Here is a 17,831-nt window from a genome sequence, read left to right as displayed (position 1 = left end):
GTTCAACTAAAAAGCTCTGATCCTGCCACTTACCTGATGAATCAGAACATACTCTTTCCTTCACCAGCAGCAAGACATCACCAGCACAATGTTCTGACTAAACTCCAATCCTGCTCTCTAATTTTACCTACACCTTGACAAGCAGAGCAATGCTTCAAATTCTGAGAACAGAAAATAAATGTCCTTCTGCTCAGGATATTGTTTTTGTTGGCTTTACTCCTTACTCCAGCCTTTAGGTTAGAACCTAGAATAAACACACCAGTACTTCAGAAGGGCAGAGAAGGATTATAACCATACCCTCCCCTAGCATATTTAACCAAAACTAGAAGTCCTTACTAGATGGTTCCTGCAAACATGACTTCAGCAGGGGTAGGTGGGCAGGACTGCAAAGTAAGTGTTTTAGCAGTATAGCTGTCTGAAGAGACAAGCAGTCTCCACTAGGAATCACATTTTAACTTCACAAGCCACACTATCTGTTTTAGCCTTTACAGTACACTGCTTCTCTCTCTCTGTGTAACTAACAGCTGCCCAGAAACAGAAGGAAAAACCATTTGAAGACAACATTGCTTGCTTTTTATTCAAGACACAAGTATTACAATTTTTAAATCAGGTAACAGCATCAGTTCAGGGACTGTCCACTGCAATACCTACAAAGAGCCCAGAGATAACAGACCATCACCTTTTGAGTTGAGAATTTGCTTTACGCAATATTCATGGCCAACAATGACTTTCCATCTCCTGCTTGAAGCCAGCACATCCTTCCCCCAACAGGAAGGTTTCTCAGCCTTTTCAGCACAGATTTATTCCCCACTATGAATGCAACCACAGAAGAGCCCCCACCAAATGACACTGACTTCCCACACTGAAAAACAGCACTAACACTTCAACAAGCAGATTCCTGCTAGCACCTCAGAGCCCATAATCACATGCCTCAGGGCTGTTCTTCAGATACAGCTGGAGGTAGTTTTTGAATGTCTGTGGGTCAGTTATTGTAGCCTTGATAGCAGGGTCCTCCTTCATGGCCTCCACCCAGCGCTGGAGCTTTGGGGTGTGATTCAAAGAGCTACAGGAAAAAGGAAGAGACCAAGTAATGCAAATGGAAAATCTGGAGGGCATCAAGGAAACAAAGCAGCTTGAACAGATCCATTTTAATACTTTCTCTGTCCCAGTACAATGTCCAGTTTAGAGCAGGATGCTTCCCCCAAACTGCAACATAATACAAGCTTTCTTCAGCAGTCCCCAAAAGTGGCCCATTGCTGCAGGGTACACTAGGAATATTGATGCTAAGGCACTTCAGAACACACCAGAAGCCAGGCAAAGTACTCACTCTTTCAGCTGGAATGGTTCCAGACGTTCAAACCATGGCCAGATCATGTAGTCAACCATTGAGACTGAGTCCCCACCGTAAAACACTGTGTTGCGTTTGGACAGAACCTGTGAAGGGTGAGAGGTGTCAGCTGCCCACCAAAGGAAAAGTGCAGCAGAACGCTACACAAAAACCCCACTGCATAGTGGAAGGCAGGAACATTAGAGAGATCAGTGAGCAAATGAAGGAGATACAGTATATTTCTCTTGTGGACGCAGTATTAGCAGAGTCAGTGTAGTCAAGCTTAATACTACAGCTGCTATTTCATACACTCAGCGCAGCTCTTCTCCAGAGGTTCAAAATCTGTCATGAAACATGAACCACTAACAAGCTGCAGCATGTGCACAAACAAAGAGGAGTTTGGCTCCTCTTTTGTGATTTCTTGCTTGTCATAAAGCATAAATGGCACAGACTAATCAAACACAGCAGCAAACATGCATTTCTTGAGCAATAAATCCAGCTAAATTAATCATCCTGCTAAATTAGTGCACCATTTTAGCAGGGACTCTTTTCCCATGACAATTGAGGCAAAGTAGTGTCAGGGAAGCATTTCGAACCTTATATCTCAAATTGCATTTAATTCCAGGTGCAAAGGCACCAGGAAGCAAGTGTAACTTACACTAGAAAGAGATCCTTCTCACAGCTCTGCACAGAAAGCAGGGCCACAAAGCATGCAGCAAGCTCTCCTGTTACATTTATAACTCTGATGCATTTTTAAGTGCCATGGTTATCTAAGTTTAATATGTTTTAAGGACCCTCCAGAGCTTGTTCTCTTCTTCCATTAAGTTATTGGCTCTAGATTCACTAGTGGCTCTGTTTTCAGGCACTTTGATGTTTTAATGGTGGAACTCAAAAGACCTTAATAGTCTTGGTCTTTTCTCAACACACACACCCTATACACTCACATGGCATTTATTCCCTGTCCATAATCCCGTGATCTAGCAGAAATCCTAAAGCAGCCCTTCAGGAAGCATGGAGCTGTTTGAGCTCCAGGTGTCTGGCAGAACACAACCAGCAGCTGCACAAGGGCAGAGACGGGAACACAGCCCCCTCTGTCGGGCAGCAGAAATCGAAACACAGAAGTGTTCCAAAGTAGCTTCCCTCGGGAATATCTCTTGCAATGCACTGAGGGAAGTTGGCATGGCTCTGTTCTGGCCTCCTATTCACAGCTGACCATCAGCTGCTGCCATAAAACTATTCAGAGTACAGTAAAATAGAGACACTGAAGGAACAGCCAAGTTATTTCACAGTATTAATCACAAGATTAATCCTTCCTTAATATTTAGTACATCTGTATTTCAGAGAAGTGAAACACACATCTTCCCCCAGGAACTTGTCATCTGCACTATTCCAGCCTCAGTCTGATCAGATGGACAAGACTACCCTGGAAACAATTGTGTTTTGGCAGCCCAAGGGGATGGGAAAGCAGAATGCAATGGACTGTTAGGAAAACTAGGAAAGTTCTAAAAGGTTATTGGCAGCTTTGCACCAGAACAGAAATACTCTGGAGGAACTCCTCTTCAGTGACCCACCCAAGCATTGGCTGTGGCTGCTAAAGACAGACGGAATGGGCTCATGACAGAGACAAGTCCAACAGCTGTTCAGACTAGCCAAGAACCAATACTGACATAGACTGTCAAGTGGCTAACACAGCATCAAAGCCACCTGACACTTCCTGGAGCTCCACTGAAGTTGCACTACACCACCAGTAGCAGAACACGATCCAGGATTGGATTTCTACAAAGCACACATTACATTCTGCTGCCACCCATCCCCAAAGATAAGCTCTAGAATGAAAAAGATTTTATGTCATCACTAAGGTATCTGCACTGCTTTCAGCACAGATGCTCTTCAGCAGCTCAGACTCTTCAGCCCTTGCTCTTAGTACATGCTGCAAGGTCTCCTTCATTTAAAGCAGAACAAAGATATCCAGGACAATTCTAGCAGTCTGCTAGAATTCAAAAATCTCTACAAGTCTACACAGTCTTTATTGTTAGACAGAGTTTAGTTTAGCTAGATAAAGTTCAGTTTTGGTCCTTGAAATTTATTCCAATGGTGCCCTTGTGCATCCTGGGCTAAGGGTAATAAATTGAGATTGTTTCTTCTTGTAACTACCAACTAAATGAGAGCTCTACCTCCAAATACCACAGAATGAAAGAAAAAAATGGGAACATATAAAGGCTGGCAATCTCCTTGTTATCATTAAATAGTCTCACCTCTTCAAGTTTGCCAAACTTTTCAGCAATCTCTGCTTTCAGTGCAGTGGTGTCCTGTCCATCTTTGACTGCCAACACATGCTTGAAAAGCAAGGGTGTTATCTATACAAAGGAAAGTATAAAGTTTTTAATGTACTTATTACAATAATACAAGTTAGTCATTCAAAACTTAAAACCTTAACTTAGATGTTAAGATATTAAATGCAAATTAAATCTTAAAGAGATTTGATGTAAAGAGCTACATAAAGTCTATTGATAAATATCTTCTATACTTCATAAAAGGCAAGCAAAAGCCTAGAGGAATAATTAATACAAACAGTAATGAATTTTAGTCTTGTCATAAGAGAATAGTGAGAAGAAAAGTGTTTCCCACCTGCACATTTTCTTTCTTGCAACACACTTCCCTCTTACCATTCAGTCTATTTACAAAAGCCTGTTGTAAATACATTCTCCCTTTTATTCCCCTTCTTTGTCCATATCCTTTTGCATCTTCTGTTTCTCTCTCCTGTCTCATACCCATGTGACTTTTTCACTTCCTACGCTCCTCAAATCACATGCTTTTTATGTTTGAATGTACAAAAAGGTTAATTCCAGTCAACCGGCTCCAACCCCAAATAAGAGCCAAAACCAGCCTCCCTACACAAGTCTCATGTTTACAGCCATGTGCCATCTCCTGTCCATGGTTTTAGGCTCTCTCAGTCAGGCACTTCCCACATCTTGCATTCACACAGCATTTCCTACAGAAATGATCAGAATAAAATATAGCAATTGTCACTTCCCAGATCTCACATATTTGGCAGGTTTGGTCTGCTAACCTTTGCTCTACTGTAGGATTCTCAAAACCCTACCTTAGTCATACAAACTTTCACTTGCTTGGATGCCTTCCTGCATCCAACCTCACATTTAATTCTGGGAGCAATTCAGAGACACAGCAGATTGTATGTGCTCACAGCAAAAGGCCCCATATATGCCCTCTGCTTATTTAAATGCTCATCCCAGATACAAAATCTCCCTTCAAGGATGAAAGCAACGTCAGCAACAGAGCTGCATTTTTTGGTGCAATGGTGAATTCAGAAACAGTCCCACTCTGATCACACAATACCTTTGAGAAGTCTTCCAAGAGCATCTTCTGACAAGCTCGCTCATAGGGGTCTGAAGGCATCAGCTTCTTCCCTGGAAATGCTTCATCCAAGTACTCACAGGTGATTGGGGACTCCCAGATCAGCTGGCCCTTGCTGGTCTCCAGAACAGGAACCAGTCCAGAGGGGTTCTTCTCAAAGTACCAGTCAGGTTTGTTCTTCAGATTGATGTTAATTACTTCATGGCTAAAAGAGCAAAAGAAACAAGACCCATACAGGCTCAGTTCTGCTCCAGTCCCCTCCATACCACGGTGAAATGCAGTCACCTCAACAGCTCAGTACTTGAGAGACTTGACCCTCAAGCCCTTGTACTCCCCTGTTGGTTTTGGTTTGTTTTTTTTTTTTTTTTTAAGCTGTTTGCGGGACTTTGACACAGATATACTACCACAGTTTGCTGGAAAAAGCACACACTGACTGAGCTGTCTGCAGACCGCATACATGTCTTTATTAGTTTAACAAGCACCCAACTACCAGGCTAAAAACAAAGATTAGAACTCAGCACACTTATCACATGTGAGTTCAGGAGCAGTCTAAGAAAAAAGCAGTTGACTGCAAATGAGCTACACCTCAATTAAGAAATGCACCTGAACCTTAACCTGCCCTTACACCAAAGAACAAATTAGGAGAGCATCCTTCCTACTTATCTTCCAACCTATGGCCTCATAAAGAACAAGTGCTTAGGGTAAGGGTAAAGATATTGATCAAAAAAATACATGGGAAATATGTCTATATTAAAAAACCAAAAGTTATATGCTGAGTTATATGTGTGACCCCAGAATATTCCTATTAAGCCCAAAGGTCTGCTAAACATAGCCGAACCTTCAAAACAACAGAGAAGTTACCAGAAGGCAACTATAATTTCTAGGTAGCCATAAAACCCCTCCAAAATCACTATTCTACAACAAACCTTCCAGCTCCAATATCAGTCTAAAGACACTAAATAAAAACATAATTAAACTGACATAGAGGTTTTATTGCATCTACTCTTCCAAAACCAAAACACCGATATAAAAAACAACTAACTCGACTTTCATCTTACTATCAAGAGACCTCTTAGCATTCCCTATTCCAGCATGAACTCTCAGCCCTGTGTTGGTTGACAAACCACTGGCAGGCCTTGGACTTGGCAGGACTACAAAAAGATGGAAAAAACAGTTAATTTTAATTTGTACCTGGGAGACACATTCAACACCATTCAAGAATGCTGAAATGACTATCATGAAAAAGAAACAAACACAAGCACTGTATTTTATTAACTTAGTACAGCACAAGAACAAGACACTGTTATGGGAACACAGTACATTTCCTCTTTTAAAAACGTCATTCACTCACTAGTGTGTTTTGTTGGGCAGTGGCACAACAGAAACACTGAGTATTTACAGCTTCCAGAATTTTCACGGCCACTCACATCAAAAACAAACAGTGCGTGTTATGTCTCTAGTCAGACTTACTCAGGGGAAGTTATCACAGGCAAGAATTATAAAAGAAAAGCAGCTTGGGGTTCTTACTTTGGGTGCTTTTGTACACACCCTACTTATTCAAGCTTCAGAGGAAAATCAGGCACAGGAGCGTCCTCCCCAGCAGTTGGTTCAGGGATGTTGAATTTAGGACAGTAAGGAAGGCGGGCCTGGCTGCGCGGCGGAGCTCACCTGATGCCCTTGGCGCGGAGGACCAGGCGCGTCCGCTGCGCGAAGGGGCAGAAGCGCATGCTGTAGAGCCGGATCAGCCCCGCGGGCACCGGGCCCGGCGCCGCGCTGCCTGCGGGGACAGCAGAGGGGTGAGACCGCCGGCGCTCCGCCGCCCGCCCAGCCGCGCCGGCCCCGCGCCGCTTACCCTTGCCCAGGCTGCGGGAGTGATCGCCCGACATCCTGGCACGACGGCTCCGATCCGTGACGGCCCCGCTCCGCGACGGCTCCGCTCCGTGACGGCCCCTCCGCACCCGGCCCCGCGCCGCCCGCCGCGGAACGGGTGCGCGGCCCCGCCCCCGGCCCGCCTCCCGCCCGGGCCGGGGCAGCGCTGCTGAGCCCGGCGCTGCCCGGGGCCGGCTCCCGGAGCTGGCCGCCCGCCCCACCCGGCTGGGAACGGCGCTCTCCTCTCCCTCTCCGTTTACAAAGAGCTGCACAACCGCCTCGGGCGTTCCCGTGGGGATGGGACACCCACGGCCGGACTCCGCCTCACGGGCCAGGCGTATATCAGCAGTGCCAGCGAGGCACCAGGTTCCCCTCGGTGCCTCCTCCTGCATCACCTACCGCCCTCCAAAACACCATCCAACCCCACCTTGAGGGGAGCAAGAAGAGTTTATCTGTCCTGCTTCATGATAAAAACCCCAAGAGGAGACAATAACCCAGCAAACAACAGAGCATAACGAAAGTTAAATCTAACTTAGTGCAGTTACAGAGGGCTTCATGCTTGCTTCTGCAAACAGGGTCTTTGTGGGAACATCAGCGTGTGCACAGAGCAAAAGAAAGAACCAAAGCACAGATTGCAGTCTCTTCCATCCCTTTGCTCCCTCTTCACTTGAGATTAGGGCACCAGGGCCTTCCTTGTACCAGCTTTCCTTAAAGTATAATAAAGGAAATGGAGATGCTTTCCTCTTAATGATTTTCATATATACACACAGTGTCCAAGTTGATTTCTGACCACAGAGGTAAAGTGATTCCCTTCCTGTGGTTCCACACACCGATCTTCAGGTTGGCACTGTACATTAATAGGAAACAGCACATTTGTAGGGACCAGTGGGCTGGCACAGCTCTTGCCAAAGGGAGAAAATCCTGCTCTTGCCAAAGGGAAAATCCTGGCCTTCCTGGCTTAGCATACTCCTCTGTCAAACCCCCAGGCTAAAAGAGCATTTTATCAATATTTCCAGTGGTGATCTCATCTGCAGATAAACACCAAGATGCTAACTAGTAACACAACCATGACCTTGACACCATTATCCATTGCAATGGAGGAACATGATTTTTGTTGAGTCACTGCTGCTTGGTTATGTATATATTAAGCAGCTCAGCACAGAAAGGGAGTGGTGATTTGTTGCACAAGTGTCCCATGCCCTAGGCAAACAGAACCTGTACATAAGGTGCTCTTTGCCCACAAAATAATTTCTCCTACAATTAAAAAAAATTCCAAAAACCCCCAAATTATGTTAGAGGACATAGTCCTTTTTCCTCTAAGTACCTATCCTTAGCAAAGATTCAGCAAAGTTTTGGGTGATGAAAATAGAGAAAATTGATTTGAAATTTCTCATAGCAATTATGAAACACGCAGGCAGTCTGGAGACAGGCATGTAGGAACTCAAACCAGCATCACAAGACCCACATGCTACAATAGGCCCTCTGAAGTACCAAATTAAATAAACCCACTTCCACATTCTCTCCTGCTGTTGCCTGGCATGCAGAGTGCCTGTACAGACAAGAGGTAAGGAATGGGTTTGTTCTGCTGCCTCTGGACAGAAAAGCCACTCCCCAAGCATTGCCCTCTAGCACTGTGAGTGCACACCAGAATTGCAAAACTGCACACTGCCACTGTACCAGGAAGTGACAGCAAGCTAACACAAGCAACACGCTATAAATAACAATCCTCCCTTAGGAAAATAAATCAATTTTTAAAAATACTTGGAGGTTCTTACTGTGTTACCAGGCTAAAAGCTTCAAGTACAGAGGAAAAGGCTGCAGGTGTACTTTCTCTTTTTTTCTGGGGAAAACTTCTCCTCAGCTCCCTCTGAAGCTTCAGGAGCTTTATTGTACACAATCCAAGAAGAACGTTTGTATCTTGTAGAATTACAGAATCATTAAGGTTGGAAGAGACATTCAAGATCATCAAGTCCAATTGTTACCCCTAAACCATATCACCCAGCACCAGATCTAGACCCCTGCTGAACACCTTTAGGGAGAGTGTGAAAAATGCATATTTTATGGTTGGCTTTTTGCAAATATTAAAATGATTATTATATGTGTAATGTTAGAAAGTTATGCTGTATTAATTCTCTTAAGTTGTGTGTTAAATATAGTTTTAAGTTGTAACATAATGTTAAAATAGAAACTATGTATGTGGAGGGTTTTTTTTTTAAAGAATGAGATACTCCCTTTGAGATAACAGTCTCGGAACACCTAAATCTTCCAGAAAAGAGGAATTTATGGTTCTCTTGTCAAAATAAGCTAATTTCTTTAAGCCTTACTCAAAGATGCCATGGGGATTAAAATAAATAGTTGACATATAACAGGCAAAAGTTCTTATTTAAATAGAATGTATGCATAACCATGAAGCATGTATGAATATGCAACAGTGTATGGTTTTTAAAGGTTATTCCTTTGCTAACAAAACATGCTTGTCATAGCTTAAGTGCCCAAGAGCATCCAAATGTCCATAATTCTTTGCTTTTTATTGTCTTGTAATTGTCCTAACTCTAAATTTTTATTTCTCTAATTGTATTACTGTTTTTATGACCATTTTATTATTATTAAACTTTTAAAATTTTAAAAACCAAGTTGTTAGAACTCAAAATGTCTCTCAGATATTTTTAGAGGTTCCAGGCCTTGGTCAGAAGCATTTTAGACCCTGGCAGGCTGCTGAAAACAGCTGTGATTTTGAGTTTGAGCAATGGAATGAGTTACCAAATTTGGAGGTGGAACAAGCAGTCACAAAGGGTTAGATAGTATAGTAAAAGTAGTTACAAAACAGAGGGGAAATTTTTTTAGTATTGTACAGGGGGGTTTTAACACTTGTACAGGGTTTTTTTTACTTTGTACATGGGGGTCAGAAGTTCTAAGATGGAGGAAAGTGGGCTGATCCTGTTCTTCCTCCTTCTTCTTCCTTGCCTCCATGTTCTTGGTGATGTTGGCACTCACAGATTGGTTTAGAGTAGAAATGCACTTTGTAATATAGGTAGTAGGTGTTGGGGGAAAACTATAAAGATGTAATACGTAATATATCATATAAAAGATAGCAGCAGCCCTGGGCGGGGAGAGAGAAGAAGACAGCAGACAGAGAGGATGTCAGTGTGTGTGTGCCTCTGCCCGGGCTGCTGACCAAGCAGCCGCAGCCTGAGAAGAAAATCTTTTAGATAACCAACAATAAACTGCCTTGAGACCGAACAGGAAGAGGCTGCCCAGTTTTTCTTTGGAAGCACGGGTTGGAGGAGGAATTTCAACACCACATGGGACCACAGAGTACGGCTGGGGATCCCACACCAAGTGATTAGCGTTTTTCACAGGTGGAGACTCCAGAAAGACACAAAAGGCAGTGGGAAAACAGGCACAGCTGTCCTGCAAAGAGACGGGCAGATGGCACTGCAGCAGGTGCAGGGACACACAGGGTGACCAAGAGACGGAACCCACAGTCCCTCCGCCAAAGCTGGTGCACTCCTACACTTGACTGAGCAGCAGTGATTGCCCAGGTGCAAGGACACAGATATCAGCAGCTCAGGGGCTCAGCCATCTTATCAACAATAAGAGCTTCTCGAACATCCCTGACGCTTCTCAAGGCTCAGGTGAGAGTAGGTTTCGCCTGTCCTGGGCTCTTAAATACCCGCCCTTACTCATTGATTGGCTGGCGCAGGGGCGCGGGCCAATCAGCTGCGGGCTCCGAGCCGGGCCAATAGCGGGCGGCGTTGCTGTTGCCAGGGCGCGGGGGCGCCGCGGCGGCGGGGATGGCGGCGGGGCCGGCGGCGGGGCCGGCGGCGGGGCCGGGCTCGGCGGGAGCCGCCCTGGACGTGAGGTGGGGGCGGCGGCGCGGAGCCCTCACGGTCCTGAGCCCGGCTGGGTGCGCGGTGTGCTGTGCTGCGCTGTGAATAGGGCGGTCAGACAGGGAGAGGGAGGGAGGCTGCGCTCTCGAGGTCTGGCAGGAGAGCCCGGGGGGAGAGAGAAAGAAGCATGGCAGATGACAGGGTCACGGAATCGGGCGGGTCCAGGGGACCGCAGTGGGGCACCTGCTCCAACCCCCTGCTCAGGCAGGGTCATCCCAGAGCATGCTGCGTGGGAGAGCTCCGCTGAGGAAGACTCCACAGCCTGGATCTGGATCTGGTGCTGGGTGATACAGTTTAGGGGTGACAGTCTGAAAAAGCCTGTTCCAGTTCGTGGTCACTCACAGTAGTTTACCTATCTGTCTATCTGTCTATCCGTCTATCTATCTATCTATCTATCTATCTATCTATCTAATCTATCATCCATCTCTATCTATCTAATCTATCATCCATCTCTGTCTATCTATCTATCTATCTATCTATCTATCTATCTATCTATCTATCTATCTCTTTAATATAACAGCCTGAACCTTTGTCCCCTTAGGCCTTTACTGGGTTTGTAAGAATGATAAATTGCACTGTCACCCCCATTAATATATCCCTGTGTACAAGTTTTCTACATTCCATTTTACCTCCACAAACAGAAATACTTCATTTCCTCTGGTTGAGAGCTAATGTTGCAGAAAAGCACAGAGCTAGTTCTCTAAGCATGTTCAGCGAGGTGTCATTGCCATGGTACCCCATAAAAACTGTTCTTGAACAAAGAAAGAACCAGAAAAACATTGTCAGGTGAAATATCTCCTCTGTTGCCATGGCTTTTAGTTCATCTCTACAAGCACATTGTCCATGTTCCCACTCCTCTCTGGCTCCACTTGACTCCTGTGTAGCAAAAGAAGCCAAGAGCAGAAACTCCTCAGAGAAGATAATGGGAAGTTATTGCTGGACATAAATTTATCTCAAGACCAGTAATTTTAAAATGTTCCTAAGTGAGAGTGCTGAGGCTTTAGTACCATCTTCTCTGAAGAGTACAGAGGGTCAGCAACTGATCTGATTTTATGACTGACTTAGGTTTGTGAAAGGAGCATAAAAATGTTCCTGGTCATTGCAGAGAACAAAGGTCTCTCCCAATCAAATTCTCTGACTTGGAAAAAGATGGGAAACAGGTGGGATGCTTCTGAATAATAATTCAAATATAGGATGCTAACAGCAGTGTTGTACACAGAGGGTATCTCTTACACTGCTGGAACTTTCCTGCTGTGGTACCAGCAGGCTAAACTGACATCCTCACTTGGTGATAAATGCAAATCCCTTTGGTAAGATGACCCTAATGTTTGTCCACACAGTTTTTGAAAAGTAAAAACATCTGCAAGCAGTTAGGAATTTGTTGACATGTTGTAAGCTCATAAACAGAGGCCTCTTCAGTAATTTATTTCAGTGCTTGTGTAACACATCCTGTTTACATTCCTGAGTTTTACCATGCTAAAGTACTGGAGTCTTTAAAGCGGAACAGTTCTCCTGGTTTGCTTCATATAAACAGAAGCTATACCTTTATATCTTTTATTTTAATTGTACAAGATGAGCTATGGAAGTGCAAAAAGGTTAAGCAAACACAATTGGGTCCCAAGTATAGATCGTACCCATGCAATTCTTTCAAATAAAGTCATTTCCTTTGCTGGGATATGTGAGTACGAAGCCAGAGCCTGTGAACTTGGCTGACTTTTAATTTTAGTGATGACTGAAAGAAATAAAAGCATCTCTCCATGTTCTTATGCCAGTCCTTTGTGCACTGTCAAGGTAACATTGACTGTATGTTTTTGGAAACAGTGAACTAGTGACTACTAATACCAGATTTAGTTGTGGTTTTGCAACACTGGTATGAGGATGATTCTAGCAAATCCCAATCATCAGTTCAGTGTAACTTAGGCTACAACATTCCCTTTTGCACCCTATTTTTAGAAATGTGTCTGATTCACATTTTAACATTCAGTTACTCTGTTTGCAGTTGGGTTCAGGGGTTCTCCAACAAGAACTTGGCCTTTGTCAGCAATCAGACTGTCTGCTACCCTTGTGGTAATTACATCCTCTTCCTGGACATCAAAACAAAGAAGACAAGAGCAGTGCAGTGTCAGGCTGGCCAGGTGGGAGCCTTTGCAGCAAATGCCAACAGCCAAGTGGTGGCTTTTTCCGACCGGAAGCTGAATCCCCTCATATACATCTACACTTTTCCAGAACTGAGAAAACTGACAGAATTAAAAGGTAGTGATGTGGTAACCCTCATCATCATCATCATTTCATTAAAACAATACTTTAATCATCAATTTCTGAAATTGTGAGGCCTTTTTATAAGACTTGAAAAACAGGGACTGTTTGTCCCTGTCACAGGACATGTGGCAGGGAACTGTCTCAAGAGATTCATGGAGACCAGGGGAAAGAGTTTTCCACTGCACTACTTTTATTTAGGTTTGAGCTAGGGAGGAATATGACCATACATAATGAAGCTAATTTAAAAAGAAAAGAAAAGGAGTTAAATGGAATTAGTTTTAGGTAAATGTGGTCAGAATAAACAATAAAATCATACTGCAGTATACTCCCAAGCAGACTGCTGAAAGCCAGATGAGAAATTCAGGATATGAAGGATGAGGATTCTTGCAGCTAGAATTTGGAGTCCAGGATCTAATGTATGTTTTTGCCTGCTTCATGTAATTTCTCTCCTTGGTTTAGTTGCTTACCTTATTCATATTTCAGTTCCCTTGCCATTTAAATAAGGATCATGATACTTGCTTTTTCATGTATTTGAATAAAATTACGACTGCAAAGGATTTCATGGAACTTGGAGAAAAATACTTTACAATTTCAAGGTATTATTGGAAAGGATATTGAAAAAATTCCAAGCAGTGATACATAGGGAGCATTTTTATTATCAAATCAAATGAATAATCTGCAGTGAAACAAAGAAATCAAGGGCCTGAAGAATATTTAAAGACTTAAAATGGATATAAAGAAAGTGAGAAGAGTATATGTGGTATTATAAAATAAAGTCTGGGACAATCAAAGACCATATTCTTTATTTTTACATTTCAGGTGATGCTCAGCTGGACTATACCTTACTTGCATTTAGTTTTAGAGGCCCATATCTGGCCAGTTATTCTTCAATCCCAGAGTTTGTTCTTTCAGTATGGTAAGAGTGAAAAAAATTCTCTTACACCATCTGTATTTAGTTCATATTTTTGTGTGACTACTTTTAGCATAGATTAAGCTAAGGAACATGGAAGACATACTGGTTGTCTTTATCTCTTTTTTTATCTTGACTGATCATTGTCTACAAACTTTCTGTACCAAAAATGCTGTTTATTTTCTCGTATTAGTAGACACTAGTCAAAATGGCTGTTAGCGGTAGTAAAGTTATCTTCTACCTTCTTCCAAATTTTGTTTTTTGGAGTGCTTCCAGAGCCTTCAGCATCAGTTAATTATCTGTTCACTGTTGGAAGTTGAGCACCATGCTGTTTGTGGAAGAAAGTTACCTGCTGAAAAGAGGAAAAGGGTTCCAAAGCCGATTTGCACTGGTTTGTCCCCCTGGAATGTTCAGTGGGCCTCTTAATTACTTTTGCTTGATCTTAGTTCTGGCTTATAATTTTGCTCAGTGATTACACTAACTTGGATCACTGGGTTAGATCGTAATTTTCTGCTCATTGAGGTGAAGTATTATATAAAGCAGTCCAGATACAGAAAGGTAGAATATTTAATATTTAATTGTACTACAAAATACAATCCTACTCTTGCCTTCATTGCTAGCAAGTTCCTATTGACTGTGGAGTCTGAGCACTTCAAAATAGACGTGGAGGATGGAGTAGGAGAAAGGCAAGCAAGGACATGTAAGGAATAGTCAGTATAGTCTCAGTTTACTGATGATCTTCTCTTTTACAATTATAAGTGAAGATGCAGAAACCTGGAATTTCAGAATTTCAGTAATGAGAGTAGATACTGTTACAGATGCCTCTTTATCCCTTCTGCAGATGAATAATGTTTGCTGTGAACTCTGATCATACACTGTAGTTCAAGGAGGATGTCTGTGCATATCACACTGGAAACCAGCAAAGGCTCACTGCCTTTGCTGACACACTTGTCAACTACAGCAGAAGTAACACACGTGATCCAGTGTGTTCACTGTGGGCTCTTAAACAAAAATGCACCATCCTGAGAGACTTCTTTAGATTATTCTTAAAACCAGAAATACTTAGAAATTTTAAAATACTTTAAAGTAGTAGTAATTTCCAAGACAAGCTATTTTAACCATTTTGAATAAGCATGTTAAAACTATCAGCAGGTAATTGTCATAAAAACCATCCTAAATCACAAAGATTTTAGTAACAAAATACAATTGCATTAGAATATTAAGCTTAGAATGTGTAATAATTTGAACAGAGGTGTGGGATTTCCTGTGAAATCTGGACCTTCGTTTTTGTAATTGGATTATATTGTGCATTCACTGAAGATATATGTGTGTATAAAGGTCAGAAATCAGAGTGTAGAGCATTAAATGTCATGACTACATGACAATTGCACAGCCCCAGTACTTTAAGCAGCTAGTTTGGAATCAGAGGTGTAAGAGATGTTTTGAAAGATGTCAGTCTCAAAATATAAAGAGCTTGTGGATAATTAAAACTGCCTTTCATCTGAGATATTTTATCCCTAATATTTATTCTTTTCTGTTCAAAGGAGAAACTTAATGTCAGATTCTTTTACAGATACATGTTTCGCCATCATTTTAAATCTTAGTAAATTATCTACCATAAAACCCTTTGGCATTATCTGGTAGGTATGAGACAAGAACATGCTGACAGATCTTTAGAAAACAAGATATGCTGATATCTTTAAAAGTCAGAATTATCGTTTATAGCTGTAATTTTAATGAGAAAAATTGCATATGTGTGAATAATTCCATTTTTTTTGCATATGCTATAAATGTTAACCATTGTTTGCTTCGTGATCATTTCTGGGAGTGAATTTTTTACAGCCAGACTAAGGGATTATAGTGAATCCATTTACAGCAGTGTATGCATTTTAGATTTCTCCTCTCAGCAATAATGATAAATACTAAAGCCCTAAATGCTATTTAGAACAACAGCCAGATAGATTGTCCAATAAATTAAGAAACAGTTTTAACCATTTTCTTCAAATTATGTTAATCAGTTCTTGGATAGCACCTAAAAATGCAAATGCCATCAAATATTAATCTGAATATTGAAAATATGCAAATTAGATTAGGATAACACAAAATAGGTTATACTGGACAAAGAAAAGTCAGCAGAAAGCAGATTCCCAGGCTTCTGTTAGCTACACACATAGGGGCATAACAGCCCCACACAAACTCTGCCCTGGTTTGTGGCCATAGCTTGTATGTCCGCACTCACAACACAATTACTGTATTACCTAGGTAATTAATCCATAGATAATCATAGGCTGAATGTGGTTTGTTTCCTCATTTTCACACCTTCCAGCTGCAAGCATTACATTCATTATGTTGCAGACTAGAAGAGTAAGGCTGGGGTGCTGAGGAGTTAATTGTTTGGGCCCATTTTAGTAGTCACTGATGGAGCTAATGAAAAAAAAATCCATTTCTCATGACCATTGGTCTTTTCACAAAAGGGAGTGCCTGATAATGTTTCTAAAATGTCAGATATTCTATTATTTTCTAGCAGTAATAATTTTATGTGTGGCTAATTAACCACATCCTTTTCATTCTCAAGAGGACCTTACTTGTTTGACAGCAGAAATTTTTTGTCAGTGACAAAGTATTTGTTTTCCAAACTGGATCTTGAACATCAGTCCTAATCACATCCAGACCTTTGGCTTCAATATTTTTCACCTGTTTCATGGATTTGATTTTCTTTTATTCTCCTTAATGAAGGAACTGGCAAGAAAATCTCCTCCTGTGCAGTGAGTCTCAGCCAGGGCTAACAGGAACTGCTCTGAGTTTTAACCCCATGAACTGGCAGCAGCTGTGTTTTGTTTCTGAGAGCTCCGTTACCATCTGGCACGTTGAAAGGAGCAAGGACGAGCATCACCTTACACGACAGTGAGTGGAGCACCCCTCAGGCCAAGAGCAATATCTTTGAGTATATTTTAATAATAAAGACTAGCAACACACATCTCTTTGCAAAGGATTTAGTCCCACTTAGCTCACCTAGGTACTGCAGTCAGTAATTACTAAATCACAGCCACTATAAATCTGTCTAGTCAATCAAGTGAATTAAATTTATGATTTCATTTCTTAGTACTCACATGACCAGATTATGCACACCATGAAGCTAATACTAATCATCTGATTTGGCAGCTTTGATCTAAAGCTGTGTGTCTCAATAAAGATAGTGCCTGGACTGCTTTTCTGTACATGGCTATGTTGAGCATTGCTTTTGTAGCTATAAAACCATCACATTTGGATCAAATTGTTCCTAGTAAGAATAATTAAACAATATCTTGTTGTAATCACAAATTGTACCAAAAGCTGTGTCAATTTTCTATGTGATTTTCAACTTCTGTGGCTAATTTACAGGTCCAGAGAGCATGGCTCTTTCAATGCAAATTACTGTGCACAGCAAAACTAGAATTTATTTATGCCAAAATGTGTTTTGACGTTGGTATAAAAGTAGCATATATCACTCAAATTGGAGTTGTTGACGTTTAAAACCTATGCTTTGAGGTGGCAGCTACTCTACCATTCCCAACTGTGTTTAATCTCATTAAGTATTAATGTAATCAACATATTGCCACATTCACAGTTACACTAATGAAAGTATAATCAAGGCCTTAATTTGTGATCTGAAAATAATACTGAAGGGTTTTTTCCTTTTGGCATTACAGAATGCATATGTAAATACATAGGCATACTCACTTTTCCTCCATTCAATTTGCAGAAATAATGCCCATTTTCAAAACAGCTTCTACGTTTTGTATTAGTGGTTGCTATTCATATTTCTTCTCCTCTGTGTCTTTTGCCTTTTCACAGCCCTGTGGAACTCCCTGATGATCACGGGGCCATGAGTCCTCATGAGGATTTGTTTTTCCCAGCTTCTCGTAATTATGATCCATATTATGGTCCTGATTTGCCAGTTTCAGCCATTGCTGGATTGAAAGGACATGAAGCAGAAACATTTGTGGTAGTTACTGATTTTTTTTCCTTTCTACTATTGCAAGTCATTATACTTTGTCATTATACTTTCTATACAAATAGGTATTAACAAATTCATAATTCTAATGCTCATTAAATAGGTACAACCCAATAAATGGATCTGTTACCTCAACAATATCTTTGAGATCCATTTTGCCAGGAGACTGAGAAGGCACAATGCTGTGCATAGTACAGTACAGTGTTG

General features: G+C 41.8%; 2 protein-coding genes across 5 annotated transcripts in view; one reads left to right on the top strand and one right to left on the bottom strand.

Annotated features, from left to right (window-relative positions):
- Positions 1-550: 550 nt before the first annotated feature.
- On the bottom strand, positions 551-6,682 carry LOC110473579 (glutathione S-transferase omega-1). Its single transcript, XM_021536226.4, has 6 exons — positions 6,555-6,682; positions 6,371-6,479; positions 4,685-4,907; positions 3,583-3,684; positions 1,328-1,434; positions 551-1,063 (listed from the first exon to the last, which is right to left on the bottom strand). The coding sequence occupies exons 1-6, from the start codon at positions 6,586-6,588 to the stop codon at positions 910-912; spliced, it is 729 nt and encodes a 242-aa protein (XP_021391901.1). The 5' UTR covers positions 6,589-6,682; the 3' UTR covers positions 551-909.
- Positions 6,683-10,318: 3,636 nt separating this feature from the next.
- The window catches only part of CFAP43 (cilia and flagella associated protein 43), a 43,718-nt gene continuing 36,205 nt past the window's right edge, over positions 10,319-17,831 (top strand). For 2 of the 4 annotated variants that reach the window (XM_031505273.3, XM_085583657.1), the window contains exons 1-5: positions 10,319-10,433; positions 12,461-12,714; positions 13,540-13,636; positions 16,367-16,534; positions 17,465-17,615. In XM_031505273.3, the coding sequence (XP_031361133.3) occupies positions 10,366-10,433; positions 12,461-12,714; positions 13,540-13,636; positions 16,367-16,534; positions 17,465-17,615 (738 nt within the window). In that variant the 5' untranslated portion in view covers positions 10,319-10,365. Of the gene's footprint in view, positions 10,479-12,460; positions 12,715-13,539; positions 13,637-16,366; positions 16,535-17,464; positions 17,616-17,831 lie in introns of all 4 variants that reach the window. The other 2 variants (XM_085583656.1, XM_085583655.1) reach the window with 1 other exon arrangement.

This window comes from Lonchura striata, chromosome 6 (genome assembly GCF_050655825.1).
Source record: "Lonchura striata isolate lonStrDom1 chromosome 6, ASM5065582v1, whole genome shotgun sequence".
NCBI classification, from domain to species: Eukaryota; Metazoa; Chordata; class Aves; order Passeriformes; family Estrildidae; genus Lonchura; species Lonchura striata.
Note: the sequence above shows the minus strand (reverse complement) of the source record. Positions and strands in the feature narration are given on the sequence as shown.

What these genes read in the sequence shown, in the direction of transcription:
- LOC110473579 (XM_021536226.4), bottom strand. Translation starts at nt 6,588, where the DNA reads ATGTCGGGCGATCACTCCCGCAGCCTGGGCAAGG. An exon ending in TCTTGGAAGACTTCTCAAAG is followed by an intron (nt 3,685 to 4,684) that starts GTATTGTGTGAT and finishes TCCTTTGTATAG; the next exon opens with ATAACACCCTTGCTTTTCAA. An exon ending in GAACCATTCCAGCTGAAAGA is followed by an intron (nt 1,064 to 1,327) that starts GTGAGTACTTTG and finishes TTTTTCCTGTAG; the next exon opens with CTCTTTGAATCACACCCCAA.